Here is a 23,923-nt window from a genome sequence, read left to right on the forward strand (position 1 = left end):
CTCATCTATAAATTGGGTTAGCATAAGGCTAAAATGGGCAAATGCTTATAAAGTGCTTAGGATAGTATCTGGCAGTGTTCCAGACTTTCATTAATGGGTGTAATTTTAGTAATGGAAAAGGCTGCTTTTAAAGGTTGTTATACCTTTATTATTTCATATTTTTCCTCATTTGAATATATTAGAATAATGACTATAATTTATATAGAATATAATAATAATATAATTAAATATAATAATATAAAAACTATGACTATGATTTGTAATAAATAACGACTGTAATTGAACAGATATTTAAAAAAATTTTTTTTACATTTATTTATTTTTGAGAGACAGAGAGAGACAGAGCACAAGTGGGGGAGAGGCAGAGAGAGAGAAGGAGACACAGAATCCAATGCTGAGCTGTCAGCACAGAGCTCAACACAGGGCTCGAACTCACAAACCATGAGATCATGATCTCAGCCAAAGTTACACACTTAACCGACTGAGCCACCCAGGCACCCTGAACAAACATTTTCAATGTTTATTTTTGAGAGAGAGTGGGGGAGGGGAAGAGAGAGAGGGAGACAGGATCTGAAGCAGGTTCTGTGCTGACAGCAGAGAGCCCGATGCGGGGCTCAAACCCAGGAACTGTAAGATCATGACTTGAGCCAAAGTCACACACTTACCTGACTGAGCCACCCAGGTGTCCCCTGAACAAATAATTTTAATTTAAAATTAAAAATTGTGACTACAGGACTTTAAAGTGAGCATCTAATATGACAATTTGTAACCAAGTCTTAAGAAATACACACTTCTGGTTAATTCTGGCACACGGGCTACTTGTGTTACCATCATTCCCCCTCAAATCCCAGTAAAATGATAATAAAGGAATAAAGAGGGAATCCACCCACAAGGACAAGAAGAACAGGAGAGGATACATCTCAAGGCACTGTTGGGGCATTTCAAGGCACTGTTGGGGCTCAAACAGCAGCCCAGGAGGGGTAATAGGCTTAGCAGGAAACCACCAAATAGAGGTCTGCAGCAGACCTCAGGAAGGAAGCTCCTTGGCTGAGCAAATTCCAGGTGAGGCTCGAAGCCGCAATCAGGGGGATAGCGCCACCGCCTGTACGTTGAATGGCTGGACCCTTGGTCCCCTGCTTACCGTGCTGCACAGGACATTAAACCCAAGAAGATCCAGATCCCGGAACCTTAATGATCAAGCCTGGCCATCCTCCCTGCCTGCCCTCCCTGCCACAGACGGGGGATGGGAGGCTCCTTCTGCGGAAAAACCAAGGAGGCTTAGAGAAAAGACCCCTAGATGCAGATGTGGGAGAAACTGGAAACTAACATTACTCCCCTGGAAATGGTAAAAACCAGATACCTGGGCAGATGAAATTTGCAGAGGCTTCCCATTAAGCTTTTGGGAATACTTTGCCAGTGAAAACTTGGGTGAGTGGTGGGAGCTTCTCAGAGATTCTTGAGAATTGGTGCAGCTTCTATGCCAGCTTTGGAAGCTTTGGGCCTAGGAATTCCATGTCAGCCCCTCTGACCTTTTGGGTAGTGTCCCTAAACTGTACCCTCACCACCGTGTCTAGCTCTTCCAACCCCCACACAAGCCCCTAATTGTACATTCAAATTTTTTCTTAATTTTTTTAATGTTTATTTATTTTTGAGTGAGAGAGAGACAGAGCATGAACAGGGGAGGAACAGAGAGAGAGGGAGGCAGAATCAGAAGCAGGCTCCAGGCTCCGAGCTGTCAGCACAGAGCCTGACGCGGGGCTCGAACTCACAAACCTCGAGATCGTGACTTGAGCTGAAGTTGGACGCTTAACTGACTGAGCCACCCACGCGCCACCTACACTCAAATTTTTATATCTGTAACATGCCGAGTGGCTTCTATTTTCTTGACCAGACCCAGATTGATGCAACTTATGCTGGACGTCTTCCTTTTCCATCCTTGGTCCTCCTCCAGCCTGCTCTGGGTGCCGGGAATATGGATGACTTTGGGTCAAGTTCATTCAGTGGACAGCACTGGCAGAGATTGATGGCAGGAGGAGAGAGAAGTCGGGGTATACATTCCTTTCAGTCCCTCCCTGATATGTCAACAGCGGGTTGTGTCCTTCTGAAGAACACAGCTGTGGTCGGATACCCCTTTCCTTATAGAGACCCTCACTTAGTTGCAAATGACTCCTTCCTTTTGCCCTTTAGGCCTTAGGTAGTAAAAGCTCTTCATTAATGCTACGCATGGCATGCTGACCTATTCTTTGCTGTTTCCCCTAAACCCTGCCCACATCTTCATAAATAATCCTTTATTGAGCCCTTTCCAATGGCCAAGTTTAAGTGCAGCGTGTGTTTCCTACGAGGCCCAGGCTGACACACTGTTCCATCACCCTTCAGCAGAGCCCCTGCCAGGCTCCCAGGATGGCTAGGAGGACCCTCAGTGTTCAATACCAGTAAAATGTCATCAGACATTTGAGGAGCATTTCTGCTGTGGAGGAAAGAGATGAACAAAGAGCTAAGGAAGGAAAAGTATATGCGGGATAAGCGGAGACTCCAAAGTGGACACCCGCACCAGTAAGAGATTCTCACAGCGGCAAGAGAGCATATTGCGTCCATGAGACAAGGACAGGACACATATAAAGACAGAAAGAGAGGGACACAGAGAGGGATAAAGGGAGGAAAGATTTTGGAAATTTGAAATATGAGCAATGAAATTTAAAAAACTGAATAAAAGAGTTGTCATATAAAGTCAAGAAGGTAGAATAAATTCTACCAGAATCTCCCAGAAGGTAGAATAAAAGAAAGATGGAAAATAGAACAGAAAGGGTAGGAAATAAAGAAGATCATTCCAGAAGATCCAATATCCAACTTATAGACAGTCCAGAAAAAAAAAAAAAAGGAAACAAAGACATGGAAGGACTGGAATTATCAAATTAATAATACAAGAAAATGGCCCTAAATTGAAAGATAATTGTCTCCACATGTAAAGGGCTCACCAAGTATCCAGGACAATGACTGAAAAAAGACTCACACCAAGGCATATTATCATGAATTCCAGAACATCAGTGATAAATCCCAAAAGCTTCCAGAGAGAACAAGCGAGTTGTATAGCAAAACGAATGGGAAACAGAACTGTATCAGGCTTCTGAATAAGGTCTCGAGATGTTGTAAGATAATGAAACAATACCTTCAAACTTCTGGGAGTAAATTCTCCTCAACCTAGAAGTCTATACTCAACCAAACCTTCAATCGAATATGAAGGTGGAAGAGTGACATTTTCAGACATGTAAGGACTCCAAATGCATACCTGTCCCATACTCTCTTCAGAAACATCAGGAAGATGTGTTTCAGAGAAAGAAAGCAGCACACTAAGAACATAGAAGACACAAGACCCAGAAAACAGAGGATGGCACGCAAGAGAGCAGAGAGAAACAACATCCCTGGATGACTCCATAGCAGGACTAGAGGGCAATCAGTTCAGCTCGACCAGCATGGAGAGCTCGAGGAGGGAGGTCTGATTTAACCAAGGGTGTGGAACATGTTATCGATGAGCTTTGGCAGATTTGATGAAGGATGTGGTAGGCACAATAATGGCCTCCCAAATAGGCCCCTGTCTTAATACTCAGAACCTGTGAATAGATTAGGTTATATGGAAAAGAATTAAGCTTGCACATGGAATTAAGATTGCTTATCAGCCAGCCGTTGGGATGGGGAGATTATCCTGGATTATCCAGATGGGTATGACAATAATACATTGGGCGACTCTGGGGTTGGAAGTTGGGGTAGTAACGTAGGAGAGCTAAATCCTCATCCATTTTAAGAGGAACTCAATATCTCAGTAAATAGTGGCTAAAATTAATAAATCAAGAAATAGCAGAATAGGCATATTATTTAGACATAGGGAGGTAAACCCAGAAGAAACAGGTATAAGAGTTGAAAGTGGTTCCCCAGGGGAGTGAAACTGAAGATACAAAGGGGTGCGACAGGGGACCGCTGCATAGAGAGATAAGCCTTATTTAGGACAATCGTTAAAGCTGCGTGTGGGTCAGTTTCCTGTTGCTGCTGTAACAAATTACCACAAATTTAGTGGCTTAAAACAACACAGTTTCTTCTCTTAGAGCTTTGGAGGCCAGGGGTCCAGAAGGGGTGTCACTGGGCTGAAATCAAGGTGCTGGCTGGGCTGTGCTCCCTCCAGGGACTCGAGGGGAGAGTCTGTTCCCTCGCCTTTGCCAGATTCCAGACACAGAAGCTGCCCGCATTCCGGGGTCCTAGTCAGCACTCAAGTCACTCTGGTCTCATACCCCCTTCTGTGATTCACTCGTGTCCCCGTTTCCCTAATAAGGACCCTTGTGATGACATCGGGTCCACATGGAGAATCCAGAACAATCTCCCTATCTTGAGATCATTAACTTGATCACATATGCGAGAATTCTTTTTCCCAGCTAAGGTAACATAGTCACAAGCTCCAGGGATTAGGATGTGGACATCGTAGGTAGAATGGCATTATTCTGCTAACCCCAGTGCATCTGCATTACTTTAACAGAAATAGTTTTCAAAAAGTGTACTCTTTGACTCACCAATTCTAGCTCTAGGAATTAATGCTAATGGAATAATTAGGCAGGTGTACAAAAATCTATGTTCATAGACATTGTTTATGATGCTGAAAAATTATGAACAACTACACGTTCATGATCAAAAAAGTTTAAAGTATAGTTATAATAAGACTACGATGTAGCAATTAAGCATTATGCTATAGACTTTAGGATGACTAAAAAAAGATGTTCACTATATGTTAAGTGACAAAAGCAAAATACAAAATGGTAAGTTCACTACTATCTAATTTTTTGTAAAAAAAAAAAAAGTATATGTGTGTATCATATGTAGAAAAATGTGAGGGATGCTTGGGTGGCTCAGTCAGTTAAGTGTCTAGCTTCAGCTCAGGTCATGATCCCCTGGTTTGTGGGTTTGAGCCCTGCATCAGGCTCTGTGCTGACAGCTCAGAGCCTGGAGCCTGCTTCAGATTCTGTGTCTCCCTCTCTCTCTGCCTCTCCCCTGCTTGTGCTCTCTTTCTCTCTCTCTCTCTCTCTCTCTCTCTCTCTCTCTCAAAAATAAGTAAACAATAAAATTTTTTTAATAAAAAAATAAAAGAGAAAAATGTGAGCACTTTTGTGTATGTATGTATGTACACATATATGTGTATGAGTTTATATGGAGAGAGACAGAGAGACACAGTAGAAAAGTGTGTGTATGGACGTGCATGTGTGTGCATGGGTGTGTGTGTGTGTGTGTGTGTGCACCGTGGTTATCTATGCGTCCAAATCCCAAAAGTACTGACACCAAACTGTTAACTGTGGTTACCACTGAGTGGTGGGAGTACAGATAATTTTAATTTTTTCCTTATGTTTTCCCATAATTTCTAGGATTTTTCCATCAAGCATGTATTACTTTTATAATGAAAAAAAGTTATTTCCATTATTATTATTATTCCATAAATAACTTTTTAAATGATCATCTGAGGCCCTAGAGCCTGACTACAGCAACAGCTGTCACCAAAGCTTACACATGTAGCAATTAGCACAGCTAAGAAAAGGATGTCAACTACCCTTACTGACTCTCTAAAACATGCTTTAGCTCTACTTGCTCTAGAATTGTGTGGAAGCCATGACTATAAATCTCCGTGTCTCGTTCTCTTTAGAATCTTGTTTGTGCTAATGTCTGTGAGGCCAGAACATCTTGGTGGATGGTGAATATCTCTACTGGTTTCCAGGCAGATTGATTCCCTTCCTTGCCCATTAGGTGGGGCAAGAAAGCTTTAGAAGAGTCCCTACCAACTGAAACATCAACAAGAAAAAACCAAACCGCAGAAGAAAACAAGTAGAAGGGCTCAGAAGTCATTTTGCTCTATTTGGGTGGGATGTACGCTAAAATTTTTCTAGAATGAGAACTATTTTCAGAGAATTTTCTAGAGAATATCAAGGTGAGATTCTATAAAATTCACCTCCAACAGGGTTTCAGTAACCAAGACTTTTTTCCCCAACATTTTAAAATTAAAGCATCTCTGGTTGAAATACAAATTAAAACAACGCTGCTAAAGAACAAAAATTCAACTGAGTAGATGTGAAGATCTAATTGGCCTTATTAAGTGACGAATCGGGCAGCATCCCATCCAGCAAGTAGAGGGGTGCTCTGAGGAGTTGTACAAAATGGAAGGCTTTTATGGGAAGGAGGTTGGGGCAAGAAGTTATTGGCAGAAGAAAAGAAAGGATTGTTTCAGGCAAGGTCACCTTCCCTTAGGGAGATGGGCTGGGGGTCTTATCACGGAGATTATCTTATCTTCCTTTGTGGGGAAGGAGAGGGATCCTGTGACAGATTATCTCATTGGCGCTGATCAGAAAATTCCTGACTTGACCTATATTTCTGTTAAGACTGTATTTCTTGAGGAGGCTGAAACTGCAATTAGGTTAGGTATTAAGCCCCGGTTTGGTGACTTGGCCTAGCATAAGTGACCCCATCTTGGGCCTTTGGTTTTCTTTTTCACAACACTGAGATGCCATTTTTCATGGATCGGAATGGCAAAAATTTTTAAACTTGTCAATACACTCCGCTGGCCAGACTGTGAGGAAACAGGCAGTTTCCTGCATTGCTGGAAGAAATGGGAACTTGTATAATTCCTATGGAGGAGATTATTCCTGAACAGTTTGGCAATACCTAAGATTATTCCATATACAATGTGCCCTTCAACCCAGCAATCTTATTTCTTAGAATTTTCCCTAAAGATTCACTTCCAACAACATGAAAATAAATATGCACAAGGTTGTTGATTAGAGCATTGTTGAAATCACAAAATATCAGAACCTACCAAAATGTCCAAATATAAGAAGATGGTTGAATAATGGCACAGCTGTAGGTGGAAAAGTGTGCAGCTGTAAAGAAGGGCCGGCACAACCTTACAACCTGACATGGAGCCATTTCCAGGATTTTGCAAGTGAAAGGGGCAAAGTACAAAAGACGATAGAGAGAGTGCAACCCTCGGTGTAAGGACAAAGGGGACATAAGAAAACATACATGTACCTGCTTATCTTTACCAAAAGAAACACAGGAAGGAGAAGCCAGAAATTGGTCATGTACAAGGAGTAAGGGAATAGCATTGAAGGAATACAGGAGGGAGTAACATTTCTCTAAGTAGAACTTTTTGTCGAGTTTTGATTTGTGGAAGTATGTTAATGTTCTACATGTTCAAAAAATCAAATCAATACAAATCAACAAGGATGGGAAGGGGGGAAGCTAAAACTGAAAGCAAATTGAAAATAAAAGCTCGGCTGTATTTCAAATGAACGACATAACCACATTGGGAGGTGCTGGGGGACTTGAGGACTAATCCAAGTACTTTATGAACATAATATTTATCTATATACCTTCTGTCTTTAGGAGTGTGGGGTGGAGAACTGCAAACACAGCCTGAACTATTTTTAGTAGGTTTGCTTCATGTAGTGGTATGACTGAAGCGGTTCAGGAACTATAGACGTCTTGTGCAAATTGAGCAAATGATGAAGCGATTTGATGCTGTTGGGAGCCAGGGTCCTCACTGTGGAAGAAGGGACATACAAATATGAAACAGGGAAGGCAAGGAAGAATCCTATAGGGATGGATAGGAGATATCTATGTGACCTCATTGCTTCTAAAATGTGTATGTATATAGAATATGAATGTATGTGTGTGTGTGTGTATGTGTGTGTGTGTGTGTGTGTCTGTGTGTATGTGTTTCCTAGCTATGGTTGCTGAAAAGGCTTGGAAACAAAGACACCCCACTAGCAATAGGCACTAGTGCCCAAATCTTGGTCTCTAATATCATCCACCACTAAGTGGAACCAGGCCTCCTCCTTGGAGAAATGGTTGATTTCCAGAATGAGGCAGGGAATATCCAAGATGAACCTAGAGCATGTTGTTACACCACAAATAAGGAAGTGCTAAAAATCATTATGGGGCATAGTAGAAGACACAGCAATCAGCTTAAAGGGGCTCCCACTGGCCAAAGCTGGGATAATGTGAACACCAAATAATCAAGGACAATAATGAATCATAGACCACTGAAAAAAAAAATAGAAATGAATCCATATCAACAATAAATAGACAAATAAATAGGAGAAAAGAGGAGGAGAATGTCAACGCCAGCCAGTAAGTACGGAGGGAGTCCTGGAGTTGGAAATTCATCATTTTGCAGCCATAATCATAAAGATTGGTTCAGACAAGAGCCATCAATAGAACAGCATGTTTCAAATCCAAAAGTATCTCCATACAGATTGCTTATTTAATTCAGGCCAAACAAAGCAAAGCAAAGCAAAACAAAACAAAACCTAATAATTATATAGTGGAAAGAAGGAACAACTCCTCGGCCAGGTGATTGAAGCTACCATCACCTTTACAGCAGCATTATCTACAATAGCCAAATTATGGAAACAGCCCAAGTGTCCACCACTGATGACTGGATAAGGAAGATAAGGTATATATATACAATGGAACATCATTCAGCCATAAAAAAGAATGAAATCTTGCCATTTGCAACAACATGGATGGAGCTAGAGAGTATAATCCTAACTTAAATAAATCAGAGAAAGACAAACACCATATGGTGTCACTCACATGTGGGATTTAAGAAACAAAACAAATGAGCAAAGGGGAAAAAAGAGAGAGGCAAACCAAGAAACAGGGTTTTTTTAATTCCTTTTTTTACATTTATTTATTTTTTGAGAGATGTAAAGAGGGCACAAGTTGTGGGGGGCTGGGGGCAGCGGGGCAGAGAGAGGAGAAGACACAGAACCTGAAGCAGGCTCCAGGCTCTGAGCTGTCAACACAGAGCCTGACGTGGGGCTTGAACTCACAAACTGTGAGATCATGACCTGAGCTGAAGTCAGACGCTTAACCGACTGAGCCACCCAGGCTCCCCAAGAAGCAGACTCTTTTAACTATAGAGAACTGAGGGTTACCAGAGGGGAGGGGTGGGCAGATGGGTGAAACAAGTGAAGGGCATTAAGGAGTGCACTTGTGATGAGCACGGGGTGATGTATGGAAATGTTGAATCACTATATTGTACATGTGAAACAAATATTACATCGTATGGTAACCGGGATTTGAATAAAAACTTTAAAAAAAGAAATAAAATTAACAAAACCAATGAGAGACAGGTGGACATGGAAAGGACACCCTGAGTGGAGCACAATGTCACTCATAAAGCATTCTGGCCAGGAGTATAGCCCTGCCTATGCCTCAGCATCACCTCATTAAGAGCCATTTGAGAATTCTGACCTCAAAGCTATTAGGATAACAGATTTGTGTTATTTTAAATCACTTAGTTTGTGGCAATTTGTTACAGCAGCAATAGGAAACTAATAACCTTGGAATATGGATGACGAACTAGATAAAAGTACTCTGACATGGTACATTTTCTGAAGTTGATAACTACTATGGTTATGTAAGACAATGTCCTTGTTCTACAACTTTTAAAAATGTTTATTTATTTTTGAGAGAGAGATAGAGTGCTAGCAGGGGAGAGGCAAAGAGAGGGGGAGACACAGAATCCAAAGCAGGCTCCAGGCTCCGAGCTGGCAGCCCAGAGCCTGACGTGGGGCTCAAACACACAAACCGCAAGATCATGACCTGAGCTAAAGTCGGACGCTTAACTGAATGAGCCACCCAGGTGTCCCGAGAATGTCCTTGTTCTTAGGAAATATTCATTCAAGTATTTAAAGGTAATAGGTATGATGGATGAAATCTACTTTCAAATGATTCAGGAAAAAAATGTGTGCACATGTATACATATATATACACATACACAGAGAACAAATGATAAAGCAAATGAAAAATGTTAACAGGTAAAGCTGGGTAAATGGTGTATAGATGTTCCTTGTACTATTGTTGCAACTTTTCTGTAAGTTTGAAATTATTTCTGAATAAAAAAATGTTTAGGTAGATGGACAAAATGGTTGAAATGTATGATGATGTCATACGAGATCGAGAGTCAGACGCTTAACCGACTGCGCCACCCAGGCGCCCCTAATGTCACATGTGTCTAATTGCAGCGCAGATGACAAAGAGCCGAACCGTAACACCACACGTGTCTTCCTGAAAGCAATGAAGGATTGTTCCCCACCCCCAATACTGATCAACTACTAAAAGAAAAGTGCTCCAGACTTTGTTGCTCGGCTTAACACCCACAAGATTTGCTGAGGACTGCTCTGCGGCTGGAAGCCTCCAAGGCTAGGAGCAGAAGGGAAATTACAAGACGTCTGTTCTTCTTGAGATGTCAAGAATCTGATATAAGAAAAAGTGGATTGAATTTTGGTAGAAATGCGCATCCAGAAAAATAGGTAGCACTTAGACTGACAAAGGTGGCAAAGACAGAAGAGGCTGGGGAGCTTGGGGTCAGGAGAAAGCCCAGTGAGGGTGACCAAGGGACAACTTACCACCTGGCACTTGACACGGAGAAGATGCCCAGAGTCTGAGAGTCCTCTCCTATTTCATCTCCTTGTCTTCAGGAACTGTGGAACAGGCCTCTTAGACTTGCTAGGAGGTAAGGCTGGGTAAGTAAAAACCCTGAAAAGTAGCTCACTTGACTGCTTTTTTCTCCAAGTATTTCATAAGACAGGTGCTAAAATTTGGACTTTTTTTCCCCTGTAGGTACCAAGAAGCCACTACAAGGTTTTGGCTAATATGGGGGCTTTTAGTCATTCAGCGACTATTTTTGAGCTACTCCTACATGTCAAGCACAGAGCCAGATGGAAGGAAGAGAGAAATAGGCTGTGTCTCTAGTCTCTGTGCCTAAGGGCTTAAGCAGGGATGTGTTCTGGTATTCTGGAAGCCCAGAGGAAAGGCAGCTAACCCAGTGATGCTTGGTTGGAAAACCTACCAATCTGAGTTCCTAAGGGTCAGGTTTGAAGCAAATGACCAGGCAGATACAGGGAAAAGACATTGGGACAATGGGATTTGAATAGAGCATGTGTGCAGGGGTAAAGACAGGTTGAGTGAGGCACATTTAGGGGGGTTAAAACTCCGCTGGGAGGCTGGCTGGCTCAGTCGGTGGAGCATGTGACTCTCGATCTCGGGACTGTGGGTCTGAGACCCACGTTGGGCATAGAGATTACTTTAAAAGACTCTGCTGGGAGGGAGGCTAGTGAAGTGGGTGAAAGTGCAGACAAGCACATGAAAAGACATTCAACATCATGAGCCATTAAGGAAATGCACATTTAGACCACAATGTGATGCCACTTCTAGCCCTACTAGAACAGCTAAAAACAAGCAAGATAACCGAAGCTGGTGAGGAGGTAGAGCCACTGGAACTCTCATACACTGCTGGTGAGAGTGTAAAATGATACAGCTACCTAGGAAACCAGTAAGTCATTTCTTACCAAGTTAAACATATATTACCATATGACCCAGCAATCTCACTTCTAAGCATTTACCCAAGCAAAATAAAAAGTTTTGCCTACACAAAGACCTGTACTTTATTCATAATCGCCAAAAGGCAGAAGCAACAAATGTCCATCAAGTAGTGAATGGATAAGTAAATTACGGTACATCCAAACAATGGAATACTACTTAGCAATGGAAAAGGATGAATTAGTGAAATACATGCACCAACATGGACAAATCTTAAAAGCATTATGCTAAGTGAAAGAAGCCAGACACAACAGTCTGCGTATTGTATGTTTCCATTTATATGGCATTCTGGAAAGGGCAGAATTATTTGGATAGAAAAACACATCCTTGTTTGGGATAGGAGAGGAGATTGCCAACAACGGTGCAAAAAGGGTCTTTGGGGGGCAGTGAAAAGAGTCTACATTTTAACTGTGGTGGTGGTTACATGACTGTACACGGTGGTCAAAATGTATTGAACTGTTCGCCTAAAAAGGGTGGATTTTCTTTTACACAGATCTTAATCTGACTTTAAGAAACTACGCCTGGGTCTGAATCTCAGCTCTAACACTTATTAGCCGGTGACCCTGAGCCAGTCACTTACCTTCTCTGTGCCTCAGCTTCCTCATCTGTAAAACGGAGAAAATAACAGTAGCTCATAGAGTTTCTGTGAAGATAAAATGAGTTAGCACATGGAGAGTGCTCGAACATTGCCTGCCAGAGTATGTGCTTAGTACACGCGAAGCCTTACTCTTCCAGGGAACAAGTGAGTTCAAGTCTGCACCTTTGGCTGCCAGTTCCAGCAATCGTTGACTCTATCACCCTGGGAAGTCATTTAACCGCAGGGAGCCTCTGGTAGTCTCAAAGTGTGGCAATATCACCTGCCACCTGCCCTGCATGCACGACACTGGGTATTTACAAAGATCAGATCGGACAAAGGTGAGATCAAGTGGTGGTTGGTCATTCAAGGAAAGATTTTTTTTGAGTCTCTATTTTTATTTTTAATTTTTACTTAAATTTTAGAGAACATACAAGGATTTTTGTTTTCAAAAGTTGGAAAATGCAGAATCTGAGAGCTGAGTCTCTTTGTGAATTGGGCTATTAACTGAGATTATGAACAGAGGAAGAACACTTTTGGAGTTCAGTCCAGTTTCAGACAGGATGCATTTGAGATGGTTATAGGGACATTCAGGTGGAAATTTCTATGTGACAAATGGAAATAAGTGTCTAGACCTCAGAGAGAGACGTCGGGTGTGGAGATAACTTTTTTTTTTTTTACACATTGATGAACATATTATATCAAAAGACATGAATCTAAATTAAATCATCCACGGAAAATGTGGAGGGAGAAGAGAGGGAATGTTCTCAGGAACACTAACACAAGAGGGCAGACAGAGGGTGAGTGGTCTCCTAGATGGAGAGAGGTCCAAAGACCCATCCTCCATACATTTCAGAATATCAGAGAAAAGGGGAAAGGGAAAATCTTCAGTGTTTCAGAAGTTAAAAAAAACAGTTCACATATATAGAAATGGGAGCCAAAACGATAGATGTTTTTAAAATAAAATTATTTCCAACCTATTCTAAATATTTCATATAAGTCGAGTGGTACAGTATTTGTTCTTTTATGACCAGCTTATTTCACTCAGCATGATGTCTTCAAGGCTTATGTAAGTTGTAGCATGTACCAGCACTTCATTTCTTCTTATGGCAGAGTAAGATTCCATCGTACGGACAGACCACATTTTGTCTATCCATTCATCTGTTGATGGACGCGCTGGTGGTTTCCACCTTTTGGCTACTGTGAATAATGCCACAACGAACACTGGCATACAAGTGGGTGAGTCCCTGTTTTCAATTCTTTGGGGTATATACCTAAGGGTGAAATCCTATGGTAATTCTATGGTTAGCTTTTTGAGGAACCTCTTTGATGATGTTTTTTCACCATAGTTGTAAAGAGACCATTAAGTGAGCAGCACTGTGTTCCCTGTAATCCCTTGCAGAAATTGTTATCAGCAAGAACTTCATAACATTAATTTCTTCTTTACTAAATATTATTTTAAACATCATTAGAAGGGATTAGAATTTCGAGTAATCTCTACACTCCAGGTGGGGCTCAAACTCACAACCCTGAGCTCAAGAGTCCGCATGCTCTACTGACTAAGCCAGTCAGGTGCCCCTATCTCGAAGGGACTCGAATTTGAGGTAAGAATTCACTTTAGAAAATTATCTGTAAAACTTAATCTAGCTTTTTAAAAAATGTTTATTTATTTTTGAGAGAGAGAGTGAGTGAGCAGGGGAGGGGCAGAGAGAGGACGACAGAGGATCTGAAGTGGGCTCTGTGCTGACAGCAGAGAACCTGATGTGGGGCTCGAACCCACGAGCCGTGAGATCATGACCTGAGCCGAAGTCGGACACTTAACCGACTGAGCCACCCAGGTGCCCTTAATCTAGCTTTTAATGTCTTTAATGATGCGTACAGCCAAAACAAATAAGCCCTCTAAACTTTAATATGATAATCCAGTGTTTCTAAGACATTTTTAGCTTTCTGGGAATGGGCTTCTATCCCTTGCCTTCCAAAAATATGTCAACTTGAATGTCATACAAACATGTTTTAAACATGTATGTGACTATGTGCAAAGACTGAATATATAAAATATTACCTCAACTACCAAAAAAAGCTCAGAAAAACTAATGAAAAAACATCATAAGTTTACCCTAAATATATATAAACAGCTTGATTATGAATGCATTTTTCTTCCTTTTACACACTCTTCTCTGTACTTTTTTTTTTCAAGTAATCTCTACGCCCAGCGTGGGGCTCAAATTCAGGACTCCGAGATCAAGAGTCACACGCTCTACCGACTGAGCTGTCCAGGCGCCCCTTTTCTATGTACTTGTTACTGTCAGAGAAAAAAAGGCTTTTCTTTTTAAAAAGAACAGTAGTAAAATGATTCAAATTATATGTAATTATGTTAAACATTTTAAGTCAAGAATTGTTATTAAAAAGTCAACCCAACATATACTTAAGGAAGCTTACCCACGCGTCTTGATGTGGGAAGAGGAGCGGCAAGGAGTAAGACCGTCCGGACTAAGATAAAGGAGGCAGCCCTTGGAGGTAAAACTTGCATAAGTGGATTTTGGTAAGAGATATGCTATGGAGAGGATGAAATATCCTTACCACTTTTTTTGTTTTAAAGAATGATTTTATTTGATAAAAATGATACAATGTTCACTGTATTCAGTCCATACAGAAAACACAGAGTCACTCAGTCTAATACCACCACTCAAAAAAAATCACCAGTGTTAACAGACAGTGGGCATGTTTCCAGACCTCTTGATTCATAGGCACAGACAGGATTGATGGTGGGAATCGCTATACTTTTTATTTTAAAAGGTTTTAATTTTGTTTGAATGCTATAGAACTTAAAAATGAAAGGGGCTGCTGAACTTGAGATAAATGTCTCTTCACCGTAAGGGCTACTGGTCCCTAAAAGAACTACGGAAGCCAGTGATTCTCAAACTTGAGCGCAAAGCAGAATCCTCTGGAGGGCACGCAGACTGCTGGGCCCCAGCCCCAGTCTGAGCCAGCAGGTCTGGGGTGGGACCAAGACTCTCGATTTCTAACAGTTTTGCAGGTGTTGCTGATGCCACTGATTGGGGACCACACTTTGAGAACCAGTGCATTTAAGGTCAAGAAAAAGACTGAAAAAATTAAGGTCGCTCACTAGGTTTTTTCTATATTATAGAATACAATCTTAGACATTATAACTTGACATGACACCTGGCTGTGCAAGATGGGGCAGTTAGTTCTTAATCTTCACCCTACTCCCCCCCCCCCCCGCCATGTCCTAATTGATCAGTGTATGCTAATTGTTCTTTGTCAAAGTTTTGAACATTTACATTCTCTTCTGCAACTATAACCCCTCAGTTTTAATAAATCTCAGTTCTGTATTTTGATGGACTCAGAGTTCATACCATTCGTTTTGCTGGAATTCTGTTGGGGAACCTGGTATGCCCTCTCTTCTGGATTCCCATTAAGTGTCCAGAATCAGGGCTCGCCGGACCCAAAGGTAGATCTTATCCTGTAGGCTTTGGCTTCCCCAGGCTGCTCTGCGAACCCGCAGGTGCGTTGTCCCGGTGAATCTTTCCCCTTTTGCTGAGGTCCTGAGACAGCTGCAATGACTTCATCTTCCCAAGGGTTTTCCTTGACTTGACTCCGCATGGCCTGGTCATCTCATCAATCCCTTTGTCCACACTGGGGCCCCTTGTCACGAAGATGTCGCCAACTTTGTTTCTTTACTCTGTGCTACTTAGGGGGCGGGGGCGGGGTTGAAGTCACACCATAGCTTGTTGCAAAAGCATCTTCTCCCCTCTCCCTTGATTGGTTGCTGCTGGTTAATCTGTGGCCAAGGTTTACTGAGTTTGCTAGGTAATGGAGAAGGTGAGTTTCTGATTCAGCTTTACTTTTCCTACTTCTGCCTAGAAGTATCTCCATCCTTTTTAAAAAAAAAACTTCACAAATAAGTCAGTCAGAGCAGGACAGATGTCATGTTTTCACTCATATGTGGATCTTGAGAACTTAACAGAAGACCAGGGGAGAAGGGAAGGAAGGAAGAAAAGTTACAAACAGAGAGGGAGGGAAGCAGACCACAAGAGACTCTTAAATACAGAGAACAAACTGAAGGTGGATGGGGGGGGTGGGGGAGAGGGGAAAGTGGGTGATGGGCAGGGAGGAGGACGCTTGTTGGGATGAACACTGGGTGTTGTACGTAAGCCAATTTCACAATAAATTATATTCATAAAAAAAGAAAAAAAATACCCTTAGAAGAGAATGAATAAAAAATAAACTTCACAAATGTAGGATTTGTTGGGTAAAATGTGGCCCATATTATGCATCTACATAAATTATTACAATGTAAATATAATAGTTTTTTCCAAGAGAGAAAAAAAGAAAATGTGGCCTCCTAAATACGTATAGCAGTTTTGTCTGTGATAAGATTATGGGTATATATTTTTAATTGAAATTTATATTGAGATAAATGTAGATATACATGGACCTATAAGAAATAATACAGAAAGATCCCATGTACACTTTACCCAGTTTTCCCCAACCCATAAAATTTTAAAACCAGCAAAACCACTAACAGAACAGTGCCTTTTGAGTTTTGTGAAATCAGTAAGAAAGAAAATGTTACCAGGGGATACTGAACCAGGAATGCCAACTTTTTTTCTCAACTTCTGTAAATATATCTGCAGTAAAGCACTTAACACTCTATATTGAATTCTTTGTTTTTGTGAATCTCTTCTCCAACAGCTGATGAGTTTCCTTAGAGGAGGAACTCTGTCATATTATTATCTTTGTCTCCCCAGTGCCGAGAAGAGGATACCTACCATACAGTGGGGGGGAAGGGGAGAGGGCAATGGTATGTGACTTACCAAAACAACTTCTCTTTTATAGTCTTATGCATTGGAGAATTCAAATTCTTCTCAGTCAATAAAAAATGCTATGGATAAGATAAACTTTTGTTCAACCTCCACATGCAAGTTAGATGTTTAGTTCCTAAAAAACATATTCTACTTGTTACTCATTCATTAAACTAATATTTAATGAGTTCTTACTGTGTGCCAAGTAGGATGTTGGGAACTGGGGATACTATGGTGAACGAGACAGACACAGTTCCTGTCCTTATGTTATACTCGAAATTATACAGCAAGCCTTTCTTTTTAGGCTTTAAATCTTACGCACTCAATATTTTATGAATACACCCACATTACAAATAGGTGTTTTGCAAATAACATGCTTTGCATATTGAGATGATGCCAAAAGTATATCCAAACATGCCTAAAGAGGAAATCAGTTGTGGAATGATCAAGGTCAAGTCAACTGCCTTAGCCTTATGTGCCACAATAAATGTAGCCAGAGAATTAATGCTGCCTACTGAGCTACATTTCCATGTTTAATGTCCAGTTTCCATATCAGACTGTTTGGACCATAAAGGCAGACTCCACGTGTCTTGTTCTCTTGTTCATTGCTATAATTTTAGCATGGGACCTGTGCAATAAACATGTGTTGACCAAATAGTTAACCTAACACAATATAAAGCTGTCATACTACTGTGCACATGTATTTCTTTCTTACCATAAGTGGAATGTTCAATATGTTTGGAAAACCTGACTCACAGAGACAGTACACAGCATTAAGACAGGACATCGACCTAAATTTATTACCCAATTTTAATGCAAGTACTCTCGCCCCCACTTACTGCTGACCCACTAAGGAAATGGCTGCCCTATCTTACAAAGATATGTAAAAAAAAAAATTAAATGTTTGTAGCAAGATTTTTCACATCCAGTCATGAGAAATCAAGTTCTTACCAGATTTTGATTTTAAAAGTTCTGCCTTTGTAAGTGCCGAACTATTTTAAATATCAACAAGTCCTACTCAGGGCTGTAATTCTCATCTGAAATTAAAATAATGTTCTCACAAACTGGCAAGTAACTTCTTCGAGCAGGAGGAGCAACAGTTTTTTATTTTATTACAAATAAGCAGTTCACAGAAATTTCACGGGGAATGTGTATGTACTATTAAGCAGAACACAGAAAACATAAAGAAATAAGGTACCGGGACTTAAAATATTATTTAAAATCCCATCAATTTTACCTTATGATAGTATGTACTCAATACAACTGAACTGAAAATAAACACTTTATGTGTTTGCAAAATGTATAATGCTGTAGTAGTAAAGTACAATTTCCAAATATGAAATTTTGTCTGTCAGATTTTTAAAAAGCCTTTAAAAACAGGATATGCACAAGCTTGCCCTGAGGGGAAAATAAGATGGAACAGAGATTACAAAATCTTTACATATTTTCCACAATAGCATTTTGAAATTGGAAAGAGCAAATAGTTGTGGAAAAAACTGAATAAACCAATTACTAAAAATTCAGTGCACTCATAACTACCTGATGGAAATTTTGAAGCACCTTTTCTCTTGCCTTCTTATATCATAATATGAAATGTATAAATTATATAGGCCTTGATCTTCAGAAACTTAAGCAAACTTCAAGTTATAAGCCAAACTATCATCAGAAAAAAGAAAAACTGGTATAAAATTTGCTACCATAAGGCCACTGTTTAAAGTTCTTTCATGTACAGACACTATACAATTCAGGTACTTTTTTTTTGTTTTTATTACATAAGCAAAACTTTCAACATATAAACATATAAACATCTGGATGTAACTCAGTTAAGTTCTCTATGAAACCATGCTCAGAGAAAAACACATCAACAAATAATGCCCTTGTAAGACTTTTTGCAAAAGAAACTGTAGTTAATACAACTTTTACATTGAATACTGTAATTTAAAAGCAAGTGTTAAGTGTAAAAAAGTTGCAGCATTCTGCTACAGAAAAATAAAGTTATGTTATCAAGGAAATTACAGTATTAGTGCTTGAGTGCCAATTCTAACTTCTGATAAAAAGAGATGCTCCCGAATACCATCCTGTAGTGTCGTTTCCGTTTGTAACAATTCCAGATTAGACTGGGGTGGCAATGTTTGTATACCCCTATTGAGAGAAAACAAAAGAAATACAAACTTCAAAAGAAGAGTCAACTATAACATCTGAGCTCGTTTTTTTCACATTGCAATTTCCCAGATGTTTTAATTTTTCTACCACTTATAGCTTAGACCCCCACAAAGGTATGTGGAACCCCAAAGACGCAAAGTAACAACAGAACACAGCAAAGCAGATACCAAATGATAGGTCAGTAGGACAAAGGAAATATATGACACTCAATATGCTGGTATTAGTAAGTTGATGAAAAGGCATTCTGCTATTTGGGCGAGTTTCCCTGGGGATTGTAAAAAAAAAAAAAAAAAAAAAAAAAAAAAGTCAAGACTCTTAAAACTCTGCCCCTCAGGCACAGAGCCCGATGTGACATACACCCAGTCTCAAACTGGTATTTTATCTTTGTCAATATATGGTATATTTAATTCTAAAACAACACAGACTCTTCTGGCTTGGCTGATAGCAGAGAAAGCTATTGCTGGGGGCGGGGAAGCTTTCTTGCTTTTGGATGGTCATCTACAACATACAAAGATGTAAGGCTTCCATAAACACAGGAAAAGGAATTCATAACAACAAGACTGTGATTAAAGAGGGTAATGGACATGGCTTCTATACTGTGATGCTATGCAAAATATGAAATTACCAACCACAAACTGGACAGAACACCATGCAGCTAATAAAAGTGCAAAAATGGTAAATGGCATGTTTTCCTGGGACATTTAAAATATATATTAATACATATATCCTTACCTTTTACTAGGATCTTATATTATTAAAACTGAAAGAAATTTAAAAGTTGATTTATTTTTTGGCATTTACATTAGTATGGCAACATTTAATTCCAAACAAAAACAGTGCTGATAGAAAATTCTTACTCTTCTTTCTGTTTTGGTTAATTGGTGAAATGTTCAAAATACATGCATAGTTTTATTTTTGTCAACATCACTCCTTTAAATAGAGGTATAATTCATCATGTCCCATTTCTTAATTTTCTATAATACAAAAATCATATACATTGATCTTCAAATAAAATATCTGTTGCCTACTAACAACTTTAAAAGGAACTCTTGACTATAATAATTCTTAAAATTTTTTTCAGCTGAAATATCTTGTTTATAAAAATGTACAATTATTCTGAATCACATTCATCCTTGACGTAGCTTCTTCTACACCCACACCATCTCTCAGCTGGATCCCTCCATTCTTCCAATTATGTGAACAGCTATTTTAAGCAGAATGCTGAACTAGAGATATGAGCACCATGCTCATCTAAGTTTTCCTAGGTTGACACTTGCTATCCCTGCAAATGCTCCCTTATTGGTCTCCCTCCATGTCATCTCGTCCCCAGAACCCTGCATACCCACTGCTCACCAAGCCATCATCCTCAACATCACTTTCTCCTCAGGCTAGCAAGATGTCCTACTATTACTACATCACATCCCCAATATTCTACCCAACTTTCAAGACCCTCTATAATTTGCACACTCCTATGTGTATCCAACTGTCTACACTCTACCATCATACATGGATCTTTGGCTGTAGCCCCTTCTATGCCCTCCTCTTGTCTATGACTCAGCTGACCTCCTCTGTAAGAGGAGAGAGTAAAAATCAAAGTGCTTAGCATACTTTCCCTGGCCATTCCTACATACTGATTTTTTCCTCCTCTCTTTAGGCATTTACCATCTGTGAAATTAAGCTCTTCAAAAAGATGGTTGTGTGGAAGAGTTAATACAGCATATCTGACTGCTATCCTTCGAAAGGCTACTTACAAGGTTGGCTGTCAGCCAGGAACTTAGGTTCCTTGGCTGTCAGCCAGGAACTTAGATTTTGGTAGGGTTCTCACCACTGATGAGTGTCCAAACTGTGCAAACAATGTGGTCTATGCTGAACACCTGCTTTCCTTCTGAGAGTCTGGAATTCGGTATGTAACTGGCCGAGGTGCCTATGTGACCAGCCCTCAGTGAAAACCCTGGGCAATGAGTCTCTAACGAGCTTTCCTGGTCGGCAACATTTCACATGTGTTACCACAGCTTGTTGCTGGGGGAATTTTTTTTTTAACGTTTATTTATTTTTGAGACAGAGAGAGACAGCGCATGAATGGGGGAGGGTCAGAGAGAGGGAGACACAGAATCTGAAACAGGCTTCAGGCTCTGAGCTGTCAGCACAGAGCCCGACGTGGGGCTCGAACTCACGGACCGCGAGATCATGACCTGAGCCGAAGTCGGCCGCCCAACCGACTGAGCCCCCCAGGCGCCCCAAGTTGGGGGGGGGGCGGGAATTAAGCACGTCCCGTGTGACTCCACTGGGAGAGGACTCTTGGAAACTTGCACCTGGTGTCCTCTGGACTTTGCCTGTGTGCCAGTTCCTTCTGCTGATGTGCTGTGCAGCCTTCCACTCTAACACATCACGGCTGTGAGTGCCACCATATGCTGAGTCCTAGCAATCACAAAACCTGGGGCTGGTCTTGGGGACCCCTGACACAATGGCTACTACCATTCAGTAACTTTTTCTTTCTTTTAAGTTTATTTGAGAGAGAGCGTGTGTGCGCCAGAAGGGAAGGGGCAGAGAGACAGAGACAGAGACAGAGAGAGAGAGAGAGTGAGAGAGAAAATCCTAAGCAGGCTCCGCATCATCACTGCAAAGCCTGACGTGGGACCCGAACCCAACTGTGAGATCATGACCTGAGTGGAAGTCAAGAGTCAGAAGCTCTGACTGATCCACCCAGGCACCGCTCATTCAATAACTTTTTAGAGCTATAGATGGATGCGTGTGAGTGTGTGTATGTATATATGATTAGATTTGATTCTATTCCACAGGTGTTTTCTAAAAACAGACTAAATGAAAGGCAAAAGGGGAAGATACAAAGACCAATGAGGTACCCTCTGTCCCCAAGGAGCTGACCATCTACTTGGGGAAACAAGAAGGCAAACAGCAACAAGTGAGAGACGAAATGAAACAAGAGCTAAAGAGGTGGCTTTGGTAAGGCTTTACAGTGGGTCTTAAAACGAAAGCGGGGTTTAATAAGAAAACGGTGGGGATCAGAAGGCTATTTCTAGGCAAGAGAACAGCAGGAGCAAAGATACAAATACATGAAAACATATTTTATGTTCCAAAAAGCAGAGGTTCCATGAAGAAATGTGGTTACAAAGGTAGCTTGTTAGGACTGAAGCCGGTGAACAAGTCTGGTCTCTTCTCTTGTAGGCAACAGAATCGTTGCAGAGTTTGCATAAGAGTGACATGATTCAGGCTGTGTTTTGGGAGAATAACTGTGCTAGTAGTGAAGGCACAGAATAAGCAAATTACAGCAGGCAAGGAAACAAGCTAGAGACTCCAAATATTCCAACGACAGATCAGGAATACATAAGAATGTAGCATACGCTAAAGGTGGCATTTTCAATCAGTGGGAAAAGGACAAATTATTTAATAAGTGGTATCAAAAAACTGACTATCCATTGGAAAAAAACAGATTCTAACCTCACGCTGTATCATAAAAATAAATTCTAGAGGGAATAAATATTTATATGTTTTAAAAATTAACCAAAAAACCACTTAAAGGAAACACCATAAGGAATTTTTATAAGCATAAGTATGATATGAAATCTAGAAACCATATAAGCACAAACTCAAACAGACTCATGAACATTTACGAATTTTGTAATGTAGAAGCTACCACAAATAGCTGGCAAACATAAAATAAATACCAGCAAAATGTATGATAGGTTAATATTCTCAGTAAATTAAGAGTTCTTACAAATCAATAAGAAAAAGTACCATTCCTCAACAGAAACACTGGCAAAGCATAGAAATAAGGAAGCTGAGGGAAGGCATTAATTGGTCAACAGACACCTAAAATATGCTCACATAATTAATAACCAAAGAAAGGCAAATGAGAACTATTTTCTGCTATTAAACTGACAATGGATAATAAAGACTGATAACGTGGAGCACCTGCTAGGGTGTAGGTAAATGGGCCCTTTCATGTACTTCTGGTCAGAGCATAAATGAGTAAAAAAGGTGGACTATGGCAAGGTACCAAAACGTCAATTTGCCCAGTAGTGTTACCAAAAATAAGAAAACCTGTAAGCTATACCAAAGTCATCAACAGAGGCTTGGTTAAGTAAGTCAGCAATTATCAAGCTAGGGTATACCTACCCTTAGGGACATATGAAGACTTTCCAAGGAGCATGTGGGTACAGATAGTTTGGGAAGAATTACTTTCTAGATCTTCAACTTCCCAATGTTCACTTTCCAAAATTAATCTACCTGCACAAGTGGTTAGGGCTGGTCCCTCACCCTCCACTTTATACAAAAAAGACACAAGTTCTCATCCTGAATCTTCCTACTTTGCATTACCTGGGGATCCCCCAAAATAGGGCAGTTGGAGATGCTGCTGATGGTGTCAAGAAAATGAACCCACCCTAACAGCTACTAATAAATAGCATACTTCTGCAAGTTACATGGCTTCCACTTCTTTGCCTTTGTTTAATAAAATTGAAGGAGGACAAAAGAACATTCAAAACAGTTTTTGATGACAGATCACTAGGTGATTTTTTGGCCTATAATTCAGAGTGAGTCCAAAGAATCAAGTGGTGTTGCTATAATAAAAGTCTTTTCATTCTCATCTAGAGAATCATATTAACAAGGTTTCTCAGGACTTACATCAACAAAAAGAAAAAAGAGAGTTAGAATGGATACCTAAAACACTACGTTATTCTACTAGCAATAAGTAGTATTTATATATGAATACATGGGGGCGCCTGGGTGGCTCAGCCAGTTGAGCATCCAACTCTTGATTTCAGCTCAGGTCATCATCCCAGGGTCATGGGATCAAGCCCCATGTTGGGCTCAATGCTGAGCATGGAACCTGCTTAAGCTTCTCTCTCTCTTCCCCCTGCCCCTCCTCCACTTACACGCACTGTCTTGCTCTCTCTCTCTCTAAAATAAAAATAAATAAATAAAATATGAA

At 40.5% G+C, this 23,923-nt stretch overlaps 1 protein-coding gene across 6 annotated transcripts in view; it reads right to left on the reverse strand.

The window, feature by feature from the left end:
* Positions 1 to 12,825: 12,825 nt before the first annotated feature.
* Positions 12,826 to 23,923, reverse strand: part of BCLAF3 (BCLAF1 and THRAP3 family member 3) — a 62,630-nt gene continuing 51,532 nt past the window's right edge. For 5 of the 6 annotated variants that reach the window (XM_049643557.1, XM_049643555.1, XM_049643559.1 and 2 more), the window contains one exon: positions 12,828 to 18,954. In XM_049643557.1, the coding sequence (XP_049499514.1) occupies positions 18,925 to 18,954 (30 nt within the window). In that variant the 3' untranslated portion in view covers positions 12,828 to 18,924. Of the gene's footprint in view, positions 18,955 to 23,923 lie in introns of all 6 variants that reach the window. The other variant, XM_049643560.1, reaches the window with a different exon arrangement.

The sequence above is a fragment of the Panthera uncia genome, chromosome X, assembly GCF_023721935.1.
Source record: "Panthera uncia isolate 11264 chromosome X, Puncia_PCG_1.0, whole genome shotgun sequence".
Lineage (NCBI taxonomy): Eukaryota > Metazoa > Chordata > Mammalia > Carnivora > Felidae > Panthera > Panthera uncia.